At 36.6% G+C, this 24,690-nt stretch overlaps 1 protein-coding gene and 1 pseudogene across 1 annotated transcript; both read right to left on the bottom strand.

Moving 5' to 3' along the window:
• Positions 1-7: 7 nt before the first annotated feature.
• On the bottom strand, positions 8-8,625 carry p2ry11 (purinergic receptor P2Y11). Its single transcript, XM_051717338.1, has one exon. The coding sequence runs from the start codon at positions 8,294-8,296 to the stop codon at positions 7,400-7,402; it is 897 nt and encodes a 298-aa protein (XP_051573298.1). The 5' UTR covers positions 8,297-8,625; the 3' UTR covers positions 8-7,399.
• Positions 8,626-10,002: 1,377 nt separating this feature from the next.
• LOC127452254 (suppressor of SWI4 1 homolog) lies at positions 10,003-24,148 on the bottom strand (annotated as a pseudogene).
• Between the last annotated feature and the right edge of the window lie 542 nt (positions 24,149-24,690).

Below are 24,690 nucleotides of genomic sequence, written 5' to 3' on the forward strand. Positions count from 1 at the left end.
GGTCAGTAACGTATTCTAAATACTTTGGATTACTTCTTCAGCACTGGTAGATTTTTTCACTTGTTTTAACTATAAAAACTCTGCCAGTACAGTAAGACAAAATACACGTTAAAAATACATTCTCTGAAAAACCTAAATATCTTATGCAGTGTTGTTTCTAAAACAAGATAAATCAAATTGGATTTTTAGATATTTTTTTACAGGAAAAATACAAAAATTATTATCAAGAATATGATTTTTGCCCTAATATCAAAGGTCTTACTAGAAAAAAAGAAATTATGATCCAACGTGAATTTTCTTGATAAAAAAAAATATGATTGTGCCTGGTAACGTGCATGTAAAATGGCTAGAAATAGCATTTTAGCTTAGCGTAAAGTCTTCTGCTCCAAACTTACTTCAGACTTACTTCTCTGTCTGCTCGTATGAATGTAACACATCATAAGAAAGTGTTTCACCGCTGTTCAAATGCTCTTTGGATCACATCATTTATATGTATAAATGTTTTCCATCTGAAAGGACTAAATATTAAATGAAACAAATGACAATAAAATGCAAAGTAATCTCTTCAGTAATCAAAATGCTTTTTGAATGTAACTGTATTCTAATTACCAATGATTTAAATTGAAACTGTAGTGGAATACAGTTACTTATATTTTGTATTTAAATACGTAATCCCATTACATGTATTTCATTACTCCCCAACCCTGTCCATTTACATACACTGATGACCAAAAGTTTGGAATAATGTACAGATTTTGCTGTTTTGGAAGGAAATTGTTACTTTAATTCACCAAAGTGTCATTCAACTGATCACAAAGTATAGTTAGGACATTACTGATGTAAAAAACAGCACCATCACTATTTGAAAAAAGTAATTTCTGATCAAATCTAGACAAGCCCCATTTCCAGCAGCCATCACTCCAACACCTTATCCTTGAGTAATCATGATAAATTGATAATTTGATACTAGAAAATCACTTGCCATTATATCAAACACTGATGAAAGCTGATTGGTTTGTTAAATGAAGCTAAACATTGTCTTTGTGTTTGTTTTTGAGTTACCACAGTATGCAATAGACTGGCATGTCTTAAGGTCAATATTAGATCAAAAATGGCAAAAAAGAAACAGCTTTCTCTAGAAACTCATCAGTCAATCATTGTTTTGAGGAATGAAGGTTATACAATGCTTAAAATTGCCAAAAAACTGAAGATTTCATACAAAGGTGTACAGTACAGTCTTCAAAGACAAAGGACAACTGGCTCTAACAAGGACAGAAAGAGATGTGGAAGGCCAGATGTACAACTAAACAAGAGGATAAGTACATCAGAGTCTCTAGTTTGAGAAATAGATGCCTCACATGTCCTCAGCTGACAGCTTCATTGAATTCTACCCGCTCAACACCAGTTTCATGTACAACAGTAAAGAGAAGACTCAGGAGTACAGGCCTTATGGGAAGAATTGCAAAGGAAAAGCCACTTTTGAAACAGAAAAACAAAAAGAAAAGGTTAGAGTGGGCAAAGAAACACAGACATTGGACAACAGATAATTGGAAAAGAGTGTTATGGATCTTAACCCCATTGAGCTTTTGTGGGATCAGCTAGACTGTAAGGTGCATGAGAAGTTCTCGACAAGACATCCACATCTATGGCAAGTGCTACAGGAAGCGTGGGGTGAAATGTCACCTGAGTATCTGGACAAACTGACAGCCAGAATGCCAAGGATCTGCAAAGCGGTTGGTTCCGGTGGTGCCATGTGAGGGTCGGACGTGTGAACGGCGAGCTCTGCGCACTTTGCTAGTTTTATTACTATTTGTGTCATAAACCGGTGAGATTCGATACACCCTGATTCTTAACTGTTCTATGAAGGCAATATGTTAAAGAATTCAAAATCCTCAGGCTCTGGAGATATTAAAAGACACTTACGTGCTCAAGCTGATACCCCAGACAGGGCCGCAGACCAGGGACTCAGTTTGGATGGTGCGGTGGGTGAAATTCAGCGTCAACTGTCCAGCATGTCGGTGATGCTGACGAAGGTCGTAGCGGACTTGGAGGATCTTGCTGTAATATGTCGATCAATTACGGCCATGGAGTCGAAATTCACCGAGTTGGTTACAAGACTGGGGAACGTCGAGAAACAGATAGATTATCTGGAGTCATCGGAGAGGGAATTAGCTGCTAACCCGCTAGCAACCAAGACAGATTTGGAATGCGTTTGGGAAAAGTTGGAAGACCTTGAAAATCTTAATCGGTGAAACAATGTCTGATTTGTTGGAATTCCTGAGAACGAAGTAGGCTGAGATATGGTAAAATTCCTAGACGAGCTCTTCTTTTTTGTGTGTGTGTGCTCGTTCCGCTAGGATGAATCTACACGTTTTTTGTGTTTATTCCGTTTATTGGCTAGAGTTTGTTTTGTAGACTATTTTTTGCTGTGTAATTCTGTCTCACAAAATTTGTATTGAAGCACTGCTCTTGAGCATTTCAATGGCAAAGTTGTCGCGGGGACTCTCGTAGGCGTACATGGACTATTTAATTTAGAGGGGATGGACGCCGGTTGGCGCTATCGTGCATGGGGTTAAAGCGCACATCTTTCTTTTTTTCTTTTTTTTATTCCGGGGGAAGTTCAGGGGTTGTTTGTTGCACTAATGGAGAATGTGGTCTTTAGAATTTTATTTTTGACACACAATCTATTTTTTCTAATATATCAAAATGTAAAATGTTAATATGAGTGGATTGTCTCTCTCCACGTGGAATGTGAATGGGTTGGGGCACTTTTTTTAAACGTAAGAAATATGATATAGTGTTTCTTCAAGAAATGCATCTTTCCCCACAGGAAGCTGAAAAATTTGGGAAGATATGGGGTGGACATGTTTTCTTTAGTGCTGGCTCAAGTAAGAGCAGAGGAGTCATTACACTGATAAATAAACATCTACAATTCAAATGTCTCAAACAGATTAAAGATAAATTAGGAAGAGTCATTATTTGATGCAAGTGGCTAGAGTCTTTCCTATATTTTATACTTTTTGCTTATTGATATTATGCTTGAAATCACCTATAATCAGAAGCTATGCAATCATATTCATATATTCACACTTATGTATTCACACATATATTCATTTATAAACATCACTGTATTATTATCATTATATCCATGCATGATGCATTATGTATCCAGTGTTCCTGTGAGAACTAAATGCATGCGTGAGACCAAATGTATACATTTGGTCTTCTAGTATATGAGTTTGTTACCCTTTTGACATGTTGATTACCCTTTTGACCTGATGAGGTTTCAGAGCTGGAAAGAGAGAGCATAGTTTATGTCTGCTATTGTTCCAAGAAACGTGCAGACATAGAACAGACATATACCTAGTACATATCAGGATATGTTTCTGGACACCTGTCCTCAGATTTACCTGAGATAAGTACATTTACGAGTTGTTTGCATAGACAAATGTATGAGTGGAGCTATGGTCGATCTTTCCACTCAAACCACAAGTTTCACACAAGTTTCACACTTATATATAAGTCATAACCACCTGACCTGGTACTTAGGGTCATTACATCATTGTGCAGAACTTTCTGCACCTAGAAAGGAAATGCCTGCTGGCACAGTCCCAAAAGGGTATAAAGACCTTAATGAATATCTGGGTGTCAGACTAACACCTCAGCTCTTTAGCTCTTTGCATCTGTTCTCCAACTTTAAGGCCTCATCTTGACTCTCTGTACTTTAACTTTTTTCCATTTACTTAGTTCATTAGACAAAGACAAGACTTTGTGTTAGTAGGTTTATTCCAGGACTTAGTCCTTGGATATATCCTTAAGATATATCTACTTAACATTTATAATCAAACATTTATTTTCTGTATTATCACATTAATTTTCAATATTTTTATTTATTTATTAATCTTTACAAATTAAAGTTGTTATTCCTTCTACAAATCATCTGATTTATTGAAGTCATTTCCATCTGCTGGATCTCACTGCATCGTTTTAGCAGAAATTCAGGGGCAAAGGTTGATTTTGGCTAATATTTATGCACCTAACGCTGATGATCAGGGCTTTTTTATAGATCTTGAAGGGATGTTGCAAGCCGCTGGCACCCCTCATGATATAATATTGGGAGGAGACTTTAATCTTTTGATGGACTCAGTCCTTGATCATAATGAAGCAAAAGTGTGTAAGCCCCTCAGAGCAACACTGACGCTTCACATGATGTGTAAAAATCTTGGTCTTACAGATATTTTGAGACTTTTGAACCCATCGGGTAGGGAGTACACATTCTTTTCATCAGTTCATAAGATTTATTCTAGAATAGATTTTCTTTTTATATCCAAGTCCCTCATTTCATCTGTTGCTGATTGCTCAATTGGAAACATTTTAGTCTCAGATCACGCCCTGTGTGTTTAGAGGTGTTGCCACATATGGAGAAAAAGAAATCATACAGCTGGCGCTTTAATGTATCCCTTTTGCAAAATACTGATTTCCAACAAATGTTAAAGGCTGAAATCAATGTTTATATGGAGACCAACTGGTCCTCAGTATCCTCTGTGGGCGTGGCTTGGGAGGCACTTAAAGTGTTTTTTAGGGGTCAGATCATACAGTATGCCTCATTCGCCAAAAAATACAAAGCACGAGAACTCGTTGAGTTAGAAAGGAATATTAAAATACAGATATAATAATATTTTGTCGCAGAAGGTGGAGTTTTAGCTATTCAGGGCAAGTCGGGGGACAAAGCAGGGAAGCTTCTGGCTAGATATATAAACCAGAGAGAGTCTTTTTCTACCATTCCCTCAGTGAAATCTGCAGGTGGTGAAATTTTTACCTCGGCCATTGATATTAATAATGCTTTTAAAGAATTCTATCTTGAAGATATTAGAAATTTTGTGGAACCTTTAGAACTCCCTAAACTGATGACTGAGCAAAAAAATTCTCCTGATTCTGAGATAACCTTGGAGGAGCTTGATGAGGTAATTAAGGCCTTACCTACAGGCAAGATGGCTTTGCCGCTGAGTTTTTTAGATCTTATGCTACTGAACTGGCTCCAATTTTGCTAGATGTTTATACGGAATCATTAAAGAATGGAAAGCTTCCGGCAACCATGACACAAGCCGGGATCAGTCTGATTCTTAAAAAGGACAAAGATCCAAGCGAGTGTAAGAGTTACCGTCCAATTTCCCTGATCAAGCTAGACGTTAAAATATTGTCAAAAATTTTAATCGATTAAGTTATGACATCTCTTATACATATAGGTCAGGTGGGGTTTATTTGGGGCCGCAGCTCTTCTGATAACATTAGGCGTTTCATCAATATCATGTGATCAGTAGTGAATGATCAGTCTCCGGTCGTTGCCATCTCACTTGATGCCAATAAGGCGTTTGATATGGTAGAATGGGATTATCTTTTTAAGATTTTGGAAATGTATGGGTTTGGGAGTACATTTATTGGGTGGACTGTTACATTATAGACACCCGTTAGAGGCGGTACAAACAAATTGATTCATTTCAGATTATTTTTCTCTGAATAGGGGCACCCGGAAGGGTTGCCCTCTTTCCCCATAATTGTTCTGTCTTGCCCTGGAACCATTAGCACCCACAATAAGAAAGAAGGATGATTTTCCAGGGGTGATGGCAGGAGGTGTGGCGCATAAGCTTTTGCTTTATGCAGATGATATTTTATTATTTGTCTCCGACCCTTCTAGATCTATGCCTTGCCTCCACGGAATTATTAACTCCTTTTCTAATTTCTCAGGATACAAAGTCAATTGGTCTAAATCCGAAGCTTTGGCTCTGACAGCATACTGCCCATTAACGGCTTTTCAGCCGGGCACCTTCCAGTGGCCCAGACAGGGCATTAAGTATTTGGGCATTTTATTCCCAGCAAATTTGACCCTTTAATAAAAAGGTTTTCGAGCGATGTGGGCAGGTGGGCTTCATTACATTTATCTATGATTGGGAAGGTTAATGTTATTAAAATGAACTGTATTCTAAAATTTAACTACCTGCTACAGTCTCTCCCTATAGATGTCCTCCTCTGTTATTTCAAGCAATTTGATAGCATAGCAAAGTCTTTCATTTAAGTAAGGTAAGTGTCCCAGATTACATTTCATTAAGTTACACAGGCTGATTGACAAAGGTGGGCTAGGCCTACCCAAGATTTTGTTTTATTATTATGCATTCAGTCTCAGACATTTGGCTCATTGGTCGCTTCCACCTGAGAGAGCCTCTCCCTGGTTTTGTATTGTAAAGGAAGTTCTTGCCCCTATTTTGCATTGCAAAGCATTTCTATCAAACTAATCAGAGAAGTTAAGTTACACCCCATTATCTCATATTTACACTCGATATGGACAAACGTGTCCAGAGTGTTTAATTCATTTATGAGTGCTTAACATTTATTTAAATGTTGCTTCGAGCATATGGCAGAACCTAAAATTATGTATTAATAAGTCTCCTTTCTGTTGGACAGAGTGGATTGTAAGGGAGGTCAATACGCTCGGTGACCTATATGAGAGTGGAGAGTTGAGATCTTTTGAAAATTTGGTTCAACATTTTGGGATTCCCAGATCTCAGTTTTTAGGTATTTACAACTGTGCTACCTGCTCTGTGCTATATTTGGGAGTAGCATACACCCCCTTAAAGCACCAGATGATCTGGGAATGGTGATTACTGCTTTTGGAAAAGGTCATGAGGCATCAGTGTATTACTCCCTGCTAATTCAGAGTCTGGGGGACGGAGCTTTAACTTCTATCAAGAGATTATGGGAGAAATATTTAAATGTTTTTGGAGGAGGGAGTGTGGGCTAGGATTCTAAGAAACGTCAAGTCTGCATCTAGAGATGCAAGGGTGCACCTTATGCAAATCAAGATTTTCTTAGTAGAGTAGAAAATTAGTATAATAAAAAAATATATCAGTTGTACATTAAATAAATTTGTTTTAAAAAATCTAATATAGCACAGGATTAAAATATTGTTGATGGACACTTTCCGAAAATGATGTCACATAATAGAAACTGTGCAATTCGCTAGATACAAAGGAGGCTCATCTTATCCCTACAGAACAGAACACCTGCCCTCCAAGTTCACATTTATTTCATCATAACATCTGTTATGTTCAGAAATTCAGAATACAGGTTAAGAAAAAAATAAGCCCATTTTTTCTGAAATGCCTTTAATTGGTAGCCTATATTTCCAGCTTAAAGCTTGTTTCAAGTTAATTTCAATAGTCAGTCAATTGTAATTGTCAGACATTTCCATGGTTAGCCTACTTGTGAACACAAAAATGACATGTAGGGAAGTATCTACATATTGCATCTAGACAAAAACAAAGTTCTAACTTTAACACAAACGCTATGCTTATACACAGGATGTCACTGCTTTATGTTTTTGGCAAGATATGTGTTATGAAGCTTAGTCATCTGAGCTCCTACCACAGAAAGCTGTCCGTATGCTATCAAAAACAGCCATATAAAGAAGCGGATGTATGCACATGTTTAGCGTGGCTAGTCCTTTTGACACTTGATATGAATTATAAACCCAGCATTTCTTAATGTTTATCCTCCTCAGATACAGTTGGTATGTCTGCAGAACATGATAGGGCACAAATGACATGGCATAAAGGATGCAGACCAGAGCAACCATCAGAGCTACTTTCCTCTTCTCCAGTATGGTTATATTTTTATTTTTCAAAACTGTCCAAATCACACCTAAATAAGATGCAACGGTAACTAGCAAAGGAATCATACATCCCACAACCATTAGAAATAACTTGAACTTAAAATGGGATGATTCAAGTTGATCATCATAGTTTGACACACAATGAATGATGTCTTTATTTTGGGAAGTTCCTGCAAATTTAAGGACTGGTGATGAAACAATTATCACAAATAGCCAAGTCAGCACACTTGTGATCTGTGCATGTTTAGGCCGTACATAGCTCCGGGTGAAGAAGGGGTGAACGATGGCGAGGTATCTGTTGACACTGATGCACATAATGAAGAAAATGCTGACATAGAGGTTGCAGCTGAAGAGGAAGCGTTCGATTTTGCATGCAGTGCTTCCAAAGGCCCAGTGCTTGGTCTTGGCATAGTAAATGATTAGCAAAGGCAACGTTAGGATGTAAAGCACATCACTGATGGCCAGGTTACAGGAGAACACTACTCCAGTGTGCCAATTCTGCCTCTCTCGTGTTGCCAGGAGCCACAGGGCAAATATGTTCCCTGCCAAAGCCACACACATTTCAATACTATACATGGGGGGTAGGAGATGGGTTTGAAATGTAGAATTGCAGAATGAGCTGTTGTTCATTGTCCCCGATGTGGTCTGGTCCCTCAAAAAGAAAAACACAGTGTTTGAAAAGTCACTCTTAAACCAATCATTTAGATGTTTCTCTAAGGCTGTTACTTTGTAAAAAGAAGCAGATAATACAAGTAAGCCACTATTAAATTGCAAAATTTTTTTTTTTTACTCTCTCAAATAGTTCAGCAGTCAGTCACATAAACACATTGCTGTCTCTCTATTGCAAGCCTTTTAAAGGTGCACTCAGTAATTTTTTCCAAAAGGTTTTACTCCTAAAGAAATTAATTCTAATTTGATATGTATAAAACCATGATAACTCACAGGAGAAGACTCTTGTCATAACAGTAACCTTTTAAAAGCTGTTTTATTCTGCGTGGAGAGGGTCGACACATGGTTAAAATCACACGACCAGCTGAATACTTAACTGTCCTGTTATTGGACACTTTCACTCATGGATAAAATGAATCGTGGCAGACTGTGAATAGTGAATTTCTAAAATGCTAGTAGTCTATTGGTAATGGAAAACTATTGATTAAAAAATAAACAAAAAAAATACTATTTTTTAATCAATAGTTTTCCATTACCAATAGACTACTACCATTTTAGAAATTAATTTTATCCATGAGTGAAAGTGTCCAGTAACAGGACAGTTAAGTATTCAGCTGGTTGTGTGATTTTAACCATGTGTCGACCCTCTCCATGTAGAATAAAACAGCTTTTAAAAGGTTACTGATATGACAAGAGTCTTCTCCTGTGAGTTATCATGGTTTTATACATATCAAAATTAGAATTAATTTCTTTAGGAGTAAAAACTTTTTAATGAGGAAAAAATACTGAGTGCACCGTTAATCGTGTACCGCTAGTTAAAATGCTCATTCTTGATATCAGCAATGGGATTTCTACCATTGAAAAAGCTTTTTTGAAATCAGTAATTAGGTTTGCACTAGTAAAAATGTTAATTCTTATATATATATATATATATATATATATTAGTCATTATTCGTGGAAATACTAATTCTTTATATAAAAATTGAAATTTTAGATATCTTTAACTGCATTTTCACTAGTACAATTTCACAATGATCTGTCATCTATAATTAATTTCTTACTAGTTAAAATCCAAAAACACTTCTCAGCGATGTACTTCTTACAATTCAGATGCCATAGTATCTCAGGCAGCCCGTTTTACCATCTCAAACAGTAAATGTCCAGTTGCTGAGTACAATTTAAATATTGCAGAAAAAAAATGCCTTGAGCATGTGGCTTACAGTCATTTCCTCTTCTAAATGCTTGTGTGCTAGATTGAAAAGATATGCCACCACATTTCAAAACATGATTTTATGCACCCATGACTGTCTACCACCCAAAAACATATTTAAGCCTATTTTTAAGACTTTCATTAATACATTTCTTCAAATTGAATTGTATATTCTTAAAGGCTTTATATATATATATATTACACAATTCAATATGATGGAAATTTAGGAATCGAAATGTATATAAATGTATATATATAAATGTATATATATATATATATATATATTTTTTTTTGTGTGGGTACTGAAGAAAACTTTGTCTTCCCATTTTAGCAAATAAGATTCACAAACAAAATACCTTAAACATGTATTAAACCCAATAAACCCACATCAACTACACATAGATTTCAATTACATATTACCAAGCTGGCACATAACGTTTAATGGTTAAAACTTACCAAATAATTCTGCTTCACTTAATTCCTCTGACTGTCTCCCTGAACCTGTAGAAAACGTTATTTCCTGTCTCATGCAAAAATTGCACATTTTCTGGGTAGATGCTGAAGACGAATGTGTGAAACCACACTGTCAAGGCTGCACCTGAACTTTTGCAACAGTAAAAAGCCATTTGACTTTGAAAATTGTTTAATGGCAAACACATCCAACTCAATGAACATTTATACAAGGCACATGCAAGACATTAGTCAAGCAGCAGAACTGCTAATGTTTGCATGAAGATGATACAGTCAAGTAACACAAGACATCTGTGACTCAACAGTCCCACAAGATATTACCACTCTCACCTTCGTTTACTCTGCTTTCATTAGATCTTTAGCCTTTTCCTTTCTTGTGATTGAAGTCCTTTTTTCCTCCAGCGCCTTTCTGTCGTCCTTTAAAAGCTTTTTGTCCACCAAATTTCTTGCCTGTTGCTCCCATTTTTGCCCTATAAACCTATTTCCTCTTTCCCCTTTATTTCCAAACTTCTTTCCTTCACTCTTCCTAAACCTGCTTCTTCCCTCTTCCGCTTTTCTATCTCCAAACCGTTTTCCCCCAGGGCTTGCTTGCTTTCTTCTGTTAGGTGACTTGAAATTCTGTTTGTCTTGAGGAGTGGCCTTTCCTAGTGACATCTTCCTCTTTTTGAAGGGCTTGAGTGACTTGCCAGGGCTACGCTTCCTTTGTGCCCCAGGAAACATATCTGAGAAGATGTAGGCAAAAGAACAAAATTACTAACAAGGCAAATCACAACAGTTATTTATTTTGGTGTGAAACCAATTGGGTATGAGGCAGCACCTTCATCTGGTTCCTGTGCTACAGCCTGTCTGTAATATTCTGCTTCATCTTCTGTTTCCTCAGCAGGAGCCTGGTCCCCAGGATCCTCCACTTCATCATCAGACACCTGCCCTTCCCGCTGCCATGTTCTCTTGATGCCTTCCAAGCTCTTTTTCCTGAAAAAACAACCAAAAAACTTTTAGACCATGTTATAAGAATTTGTAAAGACATAAGTGCATCAAGGTCTATACCAGAATGCTAATGAATGACTTATCAAAATTAGTAATTTTACATTTCCTAAAGAGTAGAACTTGGCTGTGCAAAACTGCCATGATGCTAGGCTACAAGAATTACCAGGACAACCGCCCCATTGCAATGGAGTGGTGCCACAAGCAGTGATGTGCATGCAAATGTATCAAGGTCTTAATAAAAGCCGAAAGACTTTAGGATTTAGCACAATAGTGCATAGTTATAACTGCTAAATCTAATTTATACAGGATGCGTTTGATTAATTACATGCAGTTTACTGGTGTTCAGTTCTTTCAGCTCAGACAGTGGTAATCCCCAAAATATTATGACTGTCATTTGAATACATGTTAGTGCATTAGTCATTTCTATCAGTGTTATTGATTTACATATTTTTCCCAACATTATGTTTTAATTACCCTCATGATATGTATTTTCCATCTCATCTTAACAGAATCAGTTAACAGTCAGTAATTTAGTTGACAAGATTAACATTGCATCTGAGCATGCATTCAGGGCGGTGGGAAAAAGGTCCTGTCTAAAATCGAACAAATTCAACATGCTTTTTTCCAGTAAAAACAAAATGTAGGACTGAACAATTTACAGTAATTATTGTCCACCTGTTTAATAGTAAACATGTTCAGGTCTTTGTTTTCCAGAATGTTAATTAACCAAAATTGTTACTTCAATGTGATGCTTTTTATTTAATATTTAATTTCTGTTTGATTTTACTGTTATTTACTAGGGCTGTGAATTTTTGGGTTGAAAGCAAATCTATTCAATTCACAGGTTTTCGATTAGATTAAAGAAAATATTTTTGCAAATTCAAAACGATTCAATTCGATTCATAACGAAATTCGATTAACAGTTAAATTCTTCATTTTTTTAAAAATGTATTTATAGTATTTTTTTTAAATACTTCCCTAATGTGTCTTAATCAAGAAAAAGAAAGGCAAACTACTTAAGATGCTTTATTCCACCAAAAGTAACTTGAAAGGAAACACATTAAATACATGTACTGTACATACTGTTTACTGTATACAATAATAGTACAAGAGTACAATGTGCCAATAAAATATTTCAGTGCTGAACATAGCTAGAAAAGTATTCCATATTTCACTATAAAAAGACTTTGATTTTTAATGTTTTTAATATTTTGCATTATTTTTCCAGGCCTTGAAATCACAATTTAAAAATTCCCTGATATTTCCAAGTTTTCCATGACCGTGGGGACCCTGAATCAGTAAACTAATCCAAATGTTACAACGTTAAAGTAACATCACCTGACTACATTCGGTTTCAAAGAAAAGAGAAAACAAATAGATGACTTCAAGTTAAATATTTTCTGCACACCAAGTCCCCAACTAAACAACCTAGTTTCCATCCACTTTTTGCACTGTTTTGTTATCGACAAAGTGAAAATGAATAAATTTTGCGAAATTAGCCGTTTTCTGCTTGTTTCCATTCAAATGGCCTTTTATCAATAAAAATGGTGTGTGATGTCATGCTTAAAAAAAAAAAATAAATAAAAAAAAAAACAGTTTGTCACAAGTTTTGGTTTATCACAAAAGAAATCTGCCCTTAAGCTGTTTCCATACAGAAATGTGTATAATCGCTAATTGTGTACCTTTTGCTTCCCAGATGTCCCCAATATGAATTGGCAGGATTAGTAATCGCTGCATCGAGAAAACGAGTGAATTGTTACATCCCTATTATTTACTGCTATTTAGTAGTGTTGAATATTCGAGTTTAGGTATTAACAGATTTGGGCATTCTGGAATAATTTTAGCCATTGGCATTCACATGGTACTGCCATACAGTTGATGTCAGAAGTCTACAAACACTTAGGTTGAAGTTAGAGCCCGACTGATATGGGATTTTTGAGACCGATATCGATTTTAGAGAGGGAAAATTCACTGATTACCGATATGGTGGCCGATATAGTTAATTTTTGAGCTGGAATGAAAACAGACCTTTTCTATGTGGACTGTGCACCGATTTTGCACCGATATGACTATGCAAAGGTACTCAGATGGCTGCTTTCTTAAATATTTTTATCAAAGAATATTTGACATTATCATTATACACTGTCAACAAATTCTAGAAATGAACACTAAGAAAATAAAGAATAAATAAAAATACAATAAATAGCGTAAAAACATCAGTACTGTTTAGTATCAGTCAAATGCTGACTATTTTAATACTGCCAGTCAATTATTGGCAGGTTGTAAAACAAGCATTAACACCTGCCGAGACAAGAGAAAAAAACAGAGGCAGTGGTGTTACACCGTATTCTGCTATACAAGTTCAGGGGAAACTTTCAACGGCAGAAAACCATACTTTAATCCTAAAAAAGGGTTAACGTTATATTAGTAATATTGAAAAGGGAAAATGATGGGGTCATTGTTTATTAACTTTCCAGTATGTATTTCACAAACTAGTTAACTTACAGAGACACCGCTCAACTCCACCCTGTCTGCAGAGCCACGGTCAGCTCAGAGTCAGCTCTGTAAACAATTGAGTCGGAGCACGCTCTGCTGGACAAACTACGTAATGACACCAATTCTAAAGCACTGTTTTCTGCATTATATGTTCTGAAAAAAAAGTTTTCATACCTGCGCATATCGGTAAAATATACACTGATACCGATATATCGGTGAAAGGCTAATATCGGCCGACAGATATATCAGTCGGGCACTAGTTGAAGTCATTAAAACTAATTTAACCACTCCACAGATTTAATTTTAGCAAACTATAATTTTGGCAAGTTAAGACATCCAGTTTGTGCATGACACGAGTAATTTTTCCAACAATTGTTTATAGACAAATTTTTAACTTTTAATTGACTATCACAGTTCCAGTAGGTCAGTTTACATACACTAAGTTAACTGTGCTTTTAAGCAGCTTGGAAAATTCCAGAAAATTATGTCAAGCCTTTAGACAATTAGCTTCTGACAGGAAGTGTACTGAATTGGAGGTGTACCTGTGGATGTATTTTAAGGCCTACTTTCAAACACAGTGCCTCTTTGCTTGACATCATGGTAAAATCAAAAGAAATCAGCCAAGGCCTCAGAAAAAAAATTGTGGACCTCCACAAATCTGGTTCATCTTTGGTAGCAATTTCCAAAAGCCTGAAGGTACCATGTTCCTCTGTACAAACAATAGTATCAAAGTATAAACACCAAGGGACCATGTAGCCATCATACCGCTCAGGAAGGAGACTCATTCTGTCTCCTAGAGATAAACGTAGTTTGGTGCAAATCAATCACAGAACAACAGCAAAGGACATTGTGAAGATGCTGGAGGAAACAGGTAGACAAGTATCTATATCCACAGTAAAATGAGTCCTATATCGACATAACCTAAAAGGCTGCTCAGCAAGGAAGAAGCCACTGCTCCAAAACCACCATAAAAATGCCAGACTACAGTTTGCAAGTGCACATGGGGACATTTGGAGAAATGAAGCAGCAAAAATGTAACTGTTTGGCCATAATGACCATCGTTATGTTTGGAGGATAAAGAGTGAGGCTTGCAAACCGAAGAACACCATCCCATCATATTGTGGGGGTACTTTGCTGCAGGAGGGACTGATGCACTTCACATAATAGATGGTATCAAAGGAAGGAAAATTATGTGGATATATTGAAGCAACATCAAGACATCAGCGAGGAAGTTAAAGCTTGGTCGCAAATGGGTCTTCCAAATGGACAGTGACCCCAAGCATACCTCCAAAGTTATGGCAAAATGGCTTAAAGACAACAAAGTCAAGGGATTGGAGTGGCCATCACAAAGCCCTGACCTCAATCTGATAGAAAATTTGTGAGCAGAACTGAAAAAGCGTGTGTGAGCAAGGAGGCCTACAAACCTGACTCAGTTACACCAGTTCTGTCTGGAGGAATGGGCCAAAATTCCAGCAACTTATTGTGAGAAGCTTGTGGAAGGCTACCTAAAATATTTGTCCCAAGTTAAACAATGTAAAGGCAATGCTACCAAATACTAACAGTGTATGTAAACTTCTGACCCACTAGGAATGTGATGAAAGAAATAAAATCTGAAATAAATAATTCTCTCTACTATTATTCTGACATTTCACATTCTTAAAATAAAGTAGTGATCCTAACTGACCTAAGACAGGGGATGTTTTCAACAATTAAATGTCAGGAATTGTGAAAAACTGAGTTTAAATGTATTTGGCTAAGGTGTATGTAAACTTCTGTCTTGCATTGCATATAGTAGGATATACTGTATGGTGCAATAACAGACACATTTTAAAAAACCAATGCAAACTATTTAAGTTTTGTCTTTGTTATTTTGGGTATTTTGTGATGTTTTACAAAGGGTTTAATATCTATTCTGTGTTAAATTATGCAGTTTTAAAGTTTGATCCACAATAAGTGCACTGGTGGTTTAACTCAAACCACCAGTATTGGGTTAGTTACTCAAAAATAGTAGTCCACAACTAGAGCTGAAACAATTAGACAACGTCAACAATAAAACATTGACAAAATTTTTTGTTGTCAAATACTCGTCAACAGCACTGCACCGCAGCTCACGCCTGACTGAAGAGAGGAAGAAAACAGCTCAGTCAAGATGCACTCTAAACTTTCCAAACAGCTTCAGGTGATGTAGATCACAAAGTATGAGGGAATTATATAAAAATACCAAAAAGGTAAATACAGAAACACTCTCATTGTGGAATAAGCGGAGCCGGAGCTGCTTCTCAAGTAAATGTATTTTTAGACAATTTTAAATGGAAAACAAGACAAAAACACTCAATAACAATATAATTTTTTGCAGTGAATTATTCTTTACAGAATTAAACTTAATAAAAAAAGTATTTTTTTCCTTTAATTCAGTGAATGTCATTGAGGTATTTTTTTTCCCATCTGCTTTATTGTTAGTAAGCATTAGTGCCCGACTGATATAACGGCCGATATTAGCCTTTCACTGATATATCGGTATCGCCGTATATTTTACCGATATGAAAAGTTTTTTTCAGAACATATAATGCCGAAAACAATTCTTTAGAATTGGTGTCATAGCGTAGTTTGTCCAGCAGAGCGCCCTCCGACTCCATTGTTTACAGAGCTGACTCTGAGCTGACGGTGGTTCTGCAGACAGGGCGGAGTTAAGCAGTCTCTTCTTGGTAAGTTGTTAACTAGTTTGTGAAATACATACTGGAAAGTTAATAAACAATGACCCCATTTTATATAACTTATATACTGTTAACCCTGTCCCTGACAACCATGTCACTCATGTTTATCACATCTGTTTGCTGTTAGCCAGCTATAGTTTATCAGTGCAGTCAGTAATGTAACAGATTGAAAGCGAAAACATCAGAGCATCTATTTGCAGCTCAGCAGACAACGGTGCGGTGGTGGACTGTGTGTGGTGAGTGTTGATTTCACGCTTCGCTGTTACCTATTTGGTGAGACACAATGCTGGAAAGTAAATAAAGTCTATCTTTTACTCTATGTGACAACGAGCTTATAGCTAACCACGTAGCTACTTTCATAACTCGTCAGCGTATAAACATGTATTCACCAAACTGTTTTGTTCATGATTCAGTTTGGTACCCCCTTCAACCGAACAATTCCAGTCATTGCATTTATAAAATGTAATATTTAAAAGTCTGGTTTTCCAGACATTAAAATAGGATACGTAATAAAAGTAGATTTAATAAATAGTATATTTGCCCTCTGTAAATAATAATAATATATAGGAACTGTATCTAAAATAAATGAGGGGTGATAAATAAATACTAATACAACATGCTGGAAAAAGACATTTATTCATTTTAATATCCTAAATATATTTTGAATGTGTTGAAACTTGACGCACCCTAAAAATGGCACTGTTAGATCTGTTTCATGCTGAAGAGCCGCTTAAAAGTACTTTTTTTTTTTCTCTCTCGTAAATGTAAATAAGTGTAAATGCCAACATCATATATGTCGAAAGGACTGATGCCTGTGAACAAAAACATGAGCTCATTGATGTCATTGAGTCTGATTTTTTTATTCCATCAGTTACTCCTGGTCGGAGGCTGCCGTATATATTTAGTTTATATGTAGGGTTACCTACGTTTGATGGTGCAATGGTCAAATATTTAGTAGAGCGTAAATTGTGACTTAGTGCTCATTTACACCACAACTAGGCTACGTTGTAACGTACGTATAGCTGGTGCAACCGGCCCCTGATGTTTATTTAGCTATTTATTTTAATTTATTCTTTATTTAAATGGTCAACAATTGACTGATACTAAACAGTACTGATGTTTATTTAACAATTTATTGTATTTTTAATTATTCTTTATTTTAATGGTCTGCATTTGACTGATACTAAACAGTACTGATGTTTATTTAACAATTTATTGTATTTTTAATTATTCTTTATTTTAATGGTCAGCATTTGACTGATACTAAACAGTACTGATGTTGATTTAGCTATATTTTATTTTTATTAATTCTTTATTTTAATGGTCAGTAATTGACAGATGCTAAACATACAGTACTGATTTTAATTAAGCTATTTATTCTATTTTTATTTATTCTTTATTTTCTCTGTGTTCATTTCTAGAATTTGTTGACTGTATAATAATAATGTCAAATGTTCTTTGATAAAAATATTTGTTTAAGAAAGCAGCCTTCTGAGTACCTTTGCATAGTCATATCGGTGCACAATCCACACAGAAAAGGTCTGTTTTCATTCCAGCTCAACAATTAACTATATCGGCCACCATATCGGTAATCTGTGAATTTTCCCTCTCTAAAATTGGTATCGGTCGGGCTCTAGTAAGCATGTTTAATACAACCTTTTAAGTCGGGGCACAAGCTGGATAGTCGGTTACGAGCTAATGATTAATCGTTGCAATAAATGCCCGAATAGTCGAATAATCGTTCCAATAATAGTTAGATTAGTCAATTATAAACAATCGTTAGTTGCAGCCCTATCCACAATATTTTACCAATTTAAAATTGTAATCAAATCACTTTACTGATTACTTCAAAAAGTAATCACACGACTAATTACTTTAAAGATTCACAGAGAAGTTTATTTTTGTGTTCAACAAATTCCAAATAATGTCTTAGTTTCCTCTGTGTATAAAGCCGCACAAAATACACGCAGGTCTAGAGGTCAACCGATATATCAGTTTTACCGATTAATTAGTGCCGATAGATTCTTTTTATAGCTATAGTTTTTTCTGCAAAAATCTACACCGATAGTTGCCAATAGCTTTTTCACCATTATTAATGCAAAATGTAACAAAAAATAAATAAATAAAAATAAAAAAAAGACACTTGACAAGCAATAACTGATGAACCACTATTGATGAATGATCTACGGTTGATACACAGTATTTATAAGCCCATCTGACAAAGTTTACTTTATATTGATTCTATTGTAATACATTGTAGATGATTGTTAAGAGTGTTTTATTTCCTTTGTCTTTTCTTTCACATAAATGCATTTCAAAAGAAGACTTCCTGGTGTATTGGGCTAGTTTGTAAATAAAATTCCGGCATTGTGCATCAAATCTTAATTTTTTTTCTGGTTATTACTGGGATTCTTATTATTGGGACACACATCTGGGATTTTACTTATTTTGGACTCTTGAAGCCTCTATGTCTGTGCCCGTCACAGTAAGGAATGACTAAGAATTTTTTTTTACATTTAGTAAATCTATTTTAAAAATTATCCCATTAATCGGTTGTTGGCCTTATCCACCACCTTAGTTATCGATATCGGCCACATCCACTATCAGTCAACCTCTACTCAGCACCACACTTTCTCCCTTACAATGACTCGTTAGGGGGTCCACACCTTCAGCTGTCACAGATATGCAAACACATGTACACATTAATAAATGGTTTTAAATATATTTGACATACTATTTTAAAAATATGTGTAACCAAAGTAATATACTTACATTTTATAACTGTAATCTGAGTTACAAGAATTTAACATGTAATGTGTTACACTACTTTTTTGACTTAAACAGTAATCAGAACAGTTACTGATTACTTAGTAATCAGATTACACCCAACACTGCCAAACATCATTCTCCAGCGGTGGTTGGCCCTTAACAAACTTGCCACCGCAACAGCCCTAACACTAAGGTGATGTGGGCGGTTCATTGCTAATTGAACTTAGGTTAACTCACTTGTTCTCATCCCGTTTTTCTTTCTTCAGGGCGATGTTCTGTTCTTGCTTTTTCTTCCGCTCTGCCTTCTCTTTCAGATGGGCCTCCTTCCTGTTTAGCATCTCCTGTAACTATTCCTCAGATTTTGTGACTACAAAGAGAAAGCACATTTTGGGCTAGCTTAATGATCCTCTCAGTAATCACAAGAACAGATACAGATTTAGCATCTTCTGATGGTCTCTACACAAAGCTATACCTACAAATTGAATGATAAAGCACGTTGCCATCTCCCAGGCCTTCTAAAATTTTTACCAGCTGCAGTGTCATTCTGGGGCCGATCTGCAGCAAATATACAACATTTTTCATTTCTCATTAAGACATATGGCAAGAATCTATAGTTATAATTTGTTGTTAAAGTTTCCTCACCTCAGTTAGCCGAACCGCACTCTGCTGTGAAGCCATGTTCCCACGGCCCGAATACACCTGAGGCAACTCTGTGATGTTGTGATCGCCATCCTGCTCTGCCTCACTCTCTGAAAGGTTGACCCCTCTGAAAAGAATACAAACAGACAAAGAAAGTTTGGCTTGTAAAATTACTTTAAATAGTAAAACTTTATAGTATGAAGACTGAAGCCGATACATCAGAGCGTTTACTTTGAAACATCACTGTTCCATCAACTACAACAAGTTTCATCATATGCATCAGACAATGTTAATGGTCTCCAGTTCATGGTGAACTAACTTCATGAGGAGCTCACAGATGTCCTCCAGCTTGCTCATGTTGGGGAATTTCTCCTGCATGAGCTTCTTCACCCCTCGACTCATGCCCACTGGCACCACCTTCAAGCTACTGCAGGAGGGAAACAAGAGTTGGTAAGGATGTTTCAACCAATCTCACAGAAAAGCTTTGATTTTAGGGTGCATCTGTGCATTTACTTTGAAAACAATCACAATATAATCATGATTAAAAACTTTCATCATTTGCACCTTTTTTTTCCACAACAAGAAAACAAGGTACGGTTACTTACTAATGACAAAACTCCACTTCTTGAGACACTGGATCGTAATTCAACAGCACATATCTCTTTATGCTGTTGAGGCTGATCTATAATAGACATGAGTTTAGAGACCATGCAAACATACAAGGACCCTCACAAACAACAACAAGCACCAGCACAAGCAAGAGCACGTGAACATCAGCTTTTTAACTCATCACAATCTCAGAAGACTATACTTGCATCACATGTAGAGAAACATTTTATTGTTCTTCGTCACAGCTTACACCTGGTATAAACATCCATCTCAGGCGATAGCATCCCATTTATAGTGTAAACACTAATGCATCTAAGAGACCACCCCCTGACAAAATCTAAACAAGAATTCATAGAAGATGCATGTTAATACCAGGTGTAAACAGCTGGTGCTTTGATCACCTGAGGCCTTATCCCCCTACTTAGCGAGTTACAGTGTGCACGTTGATTGAGGGGAACATGTTCTGGAACATGGTGGCCATCAGCTTGATCTGCATGCCCGCTGTGCCAAAATTATTCAGCACTAGTAATGGGTGATGGGAAAACTGTTGGTCATCCATCCTGTGTCTCTTTAAAGATGAAACCACGTCTTTGATGAGTGTGTACTGGAACAAAAAGACAATTTGCTTTCAAAACATAAGTTAGAAGAGCAGCCTCTCATTGATGATCAAAAAGAAACTAGACACATCAGTGCGTTTACTTTGAAATGACATCACTCAACAGTCAAAATACTAAAATGTCATCAATTGTGCCCAAATGCCCTCAGATATGAGAAAAAGTACTGGTCAAAAGTAGTGTGGTCATATCACCTTAGTAACATGGAAGTAAAGCGTTGGGCCTTTGAGAAGTCGTGCAAGTCTCTGTGAAAAGAATGATTTTGATAAGTTGGACCAGAGTTTGTTTGCTTAATTTCAATCACTCATTAATAAGCAATAAATTAAGAACTTTTTGTAAGCCTTGTTGGGAGGAACATTCAAATGAAATAATAAATATGGTTTACTTAATCAAAAATTGGCATACATAAGCATATCATGTTTTATGCTTTAATGCAGGGTTAGGCAATTTCTATGAAGTCCCTGGAAACATTGAAGTCCCTCAGCACCTGTTACTAATCTACCTCTTGATGTAATGCTTCTCCAGAATCATATTGCATTTCAGTTATGAGCTGAATAGGAAGCAAAACACTATTAAGGTGATGAAACTGTATTTGTGCGTGCAAACCATTCGCATGACACACTGTGCATCACTTACGGTGAATCTTGGAAGTAAATGTGTCCGCACGGTTGGCAAAGGGTTTAAAGGAATAGTTCGCCTAAAAATGAGAATTCTCATAACTTAACTCTCACGAAGATTTTGAGAAGAATATCCACTCAAGGGAAGTGAATGGGGTCCAAAACTTTGAAGCTCCAAAAAGCACAAAGGCAGCATAAAAGTATTCCATTAAGCCCCGTTCACACCACCAGTGAGACCGTGCGAGACAGCGACACCATCCCATTCATTTTCAGTGAGAGCACAGCAACTTCCGACGACACGAGCTGTCGCGGCCCTTGGCGACAGAGATTAACAAGTTGAGAAAATGTCAACTTTAGGCAAATAACGAGCGACATTCGCAAGCGACTACCAATGAGAGTGAAGACAGCTGAGCTCACGTCATTTGTCTCCTGGCAGAATGGAGACGAGTGCAGGCAAGACAGAGGAGAAGTTTCAGTGTCATGATGAATTTACTGTTCTATATCATTTGCCTGTAACCACATGCATGGATATATTAAAACACTGATGTGTAGAAAAGCATGTTAGAAACGGTCTGCATTCCGAGTGAGTTTGATTCATTCATTCATGATAGATTGATCGTCTCGTTAATGATTTAATGCACTGAACACTGCTGGACATTTTATAAAACACAGAGAACTGATTCCTTGTCAAATTGTAATGATATATCTTAATTATACCGGTGTTAGGTCGCATCCGTGATCACATTTTCAAAAGCTATGGCCAGATGTGCAGTCTTCCAATAAAGTTACAGCAACAAACAGTAGGAATGGCCACTAGCAACACAGATCACAGGGTCTTGCGACACCAAGCAACAAAGTCGCTGGCAGTGTGAATGGGGCTTTAGACTCCAATGGTTTACTCAATGTCTTCAGAAGTGATCCAATCGGAGACCAAAATGTAACTTCTTTCACTGTACATCTTGCCATTGCAGTCTTTAGGCACAATCAAGATTTCAAGCTTGATTACACTTCCTTGTGCTTGACGCATGCGCAGAGCGCTAGATGGTGCTTGAAATCATGATCACCAAGGAGACTGCTTATGTCAAGATTTATAGTGAAAATTGAGTTACATTTTGATCTGTTCTCACTCAAAACCAATTAGATCGCTTCAGAATACATGGAATGAACCATAGGAGTCATATGAATTACATTTTTGCTGCCTTTGTGATTTTTGGAGCTTCAAAGTTTTAGACCCCGTTCACTTGCATTGTATGGACCTACAGAGTTGAGATATTCTTCTAAAAATCTTCGTTTGTGTTCAGCAGAAGAAAGTCATACACATCTGGGATGGAATAAGGGTGAGTAAATGATGAGAGTGTTTTGTTTTTGGTTGAAATATCCCTTGAACAAGGACAATAATGGCACTCCTATCAAAAAGGTTACCAACCCCTGCTTTAATATATCATAGCTGAAAGAGAACATCTTTAATGTTGAAAAATGATTCTGATCAATACTCACCATATTTAAATGGTTTTCTGTTTTGGTGAATACTGAGAAGTGTGTGACTCCTAATGGCCCGGCCACCGTAACAAAATCTTTTAAGATGTTTTTCTTCTTTACCTGAAAGACATTTTCATAGACTTATAAAAAATAAAATAAACCACAAACACTGAACTAATAGGATAATTAAAAGTTCATTGTGATGTGTACCTTTAAAGATTTCGCTGTGAAAGGCTCCAAGACTCGTCTCATGTCCATCACCAGCTGACCGACATTCTTCCCGATCCGTCCGCGGCACACTGCCGTAAGTCTCCTCTGCCAACTGATCGGCAGTTACACGCGACTTCTTCTGGTTCTTAGTCTTTCAGAAAATGATTGAAAACATTCCACACATATAGATGATTTTACATCAACTTAATAAGAATCCGTTAACTTCTATCAAATGAACTATAAAACTGACTAGGTATGCCATTGGTCAACATGTCACGACACCAAAGTAGATTTGATAGCCTTTAAATGTTCTTCTCTCAATAGAGTTATAATGCTCACTAACAACCACGCAACTTAAGATTTTCATATGACATTTTGCTACTGTGATTTCACGTAAACATCATGGCAGGCTAGAAAAGCTAGTTCACTTTTGAAAATTAAACTCATACCTTTGATTTTCCCACTTTTTAAAAGGACGACACAACTCCGCACAGCCAAAAATGGGATAAATCACTACTGTCTTTTTAAAGATCGTGATTGCTTTGAATTAATTACAGAAACGTCAGCTAAAGTGCCACATGTGTTTCATCTACGACTTGTCCATTTTGAAAAACAAGTGGAAATCTAGCGCATGCGCATCATCAGCCTCTCACACGCTCTCTGCAACACGTCGACGTTTCTACAGCGCCTCCTCCTGCAGTGTATGTATAACTGCCCTCATTTGTGTACTAGTTAGCAGCGTTGTCCCCTGTGGTATACAATCACGTTTGAGGAAAATTTTTACTTCTTAACTCCACTAAGTCCCAAAATAGGCCTATCGATATCAATTTACATTACGTAAATAAAGGTACACTCAGTAAAATGTTTTAAGTCATCTTGGAATTACACTGACATCTAGTGGCATCATGGATGCAGCGTCATTTAAATGCAGTAGTTCCGTTTCTATGCCACTGTAGAAATTCTCTGGGTGCGTTACATTCAGAAGTGATCATCCCCATGCCCTATTCCCTTTCGAAGACTTTCCCATCCTCTGTGAGAGCTTTGAAAGTCTAAAAGGTGTGGGGCTCAAAAATAATTATAATTTAGAACTCACTTTTTAAGTCATTTTGATTGGAAATTCAGCCTGAAGCTGTCTTACAGCATGACTATTATTATTGTTCTCCCTTGAAAGTGCCCTTCGGAGGGTGATTTATCCCGTTTAGCACTTATAAGATATAGTTACAGTAAAAAAAAAAAAAAGTGTCCAATAAAAGGGCGATTACTGAGATTAAAGGGATAGTTCACCCAAAAATTAAAATTCTCTCATCATTTACTCACCCTCATGCCATCCCAGATGTGTATGATTTTCTTTCTTCAGCAGAACATAAACAAAGATTTTTAGAAGAATATTTCAGATATAGGTCCTTACAATGCAAGTGAATGGTGACCAGAACTTTGAAGCTACAAAAAGCACATAAAGTCAGCATAAAAGTAACCCACATGACTCACTAAATCCATGTCTTCAGAAGCAATACGATAGGTGTGTGTGAGAAACAGAACA

The sequence above is a fragment of the Myxocyprinus asiaticus genome, chromosome 14, assembly GCF_019703515.2.
Source record: "Myxocyprinus asiaticus isolate MX2 ecotype Aquarium Trade chromosome 14, UBuf_Myxa_2, whole genome shotgun sequence".
Taxonomy (NCBI): Eukaryota; Metazoa; Chordata; class Actinopteri; order Cypriniformes; family Catostomidae; genus Myxocyprinus; species Myxocyprinus asiaticus.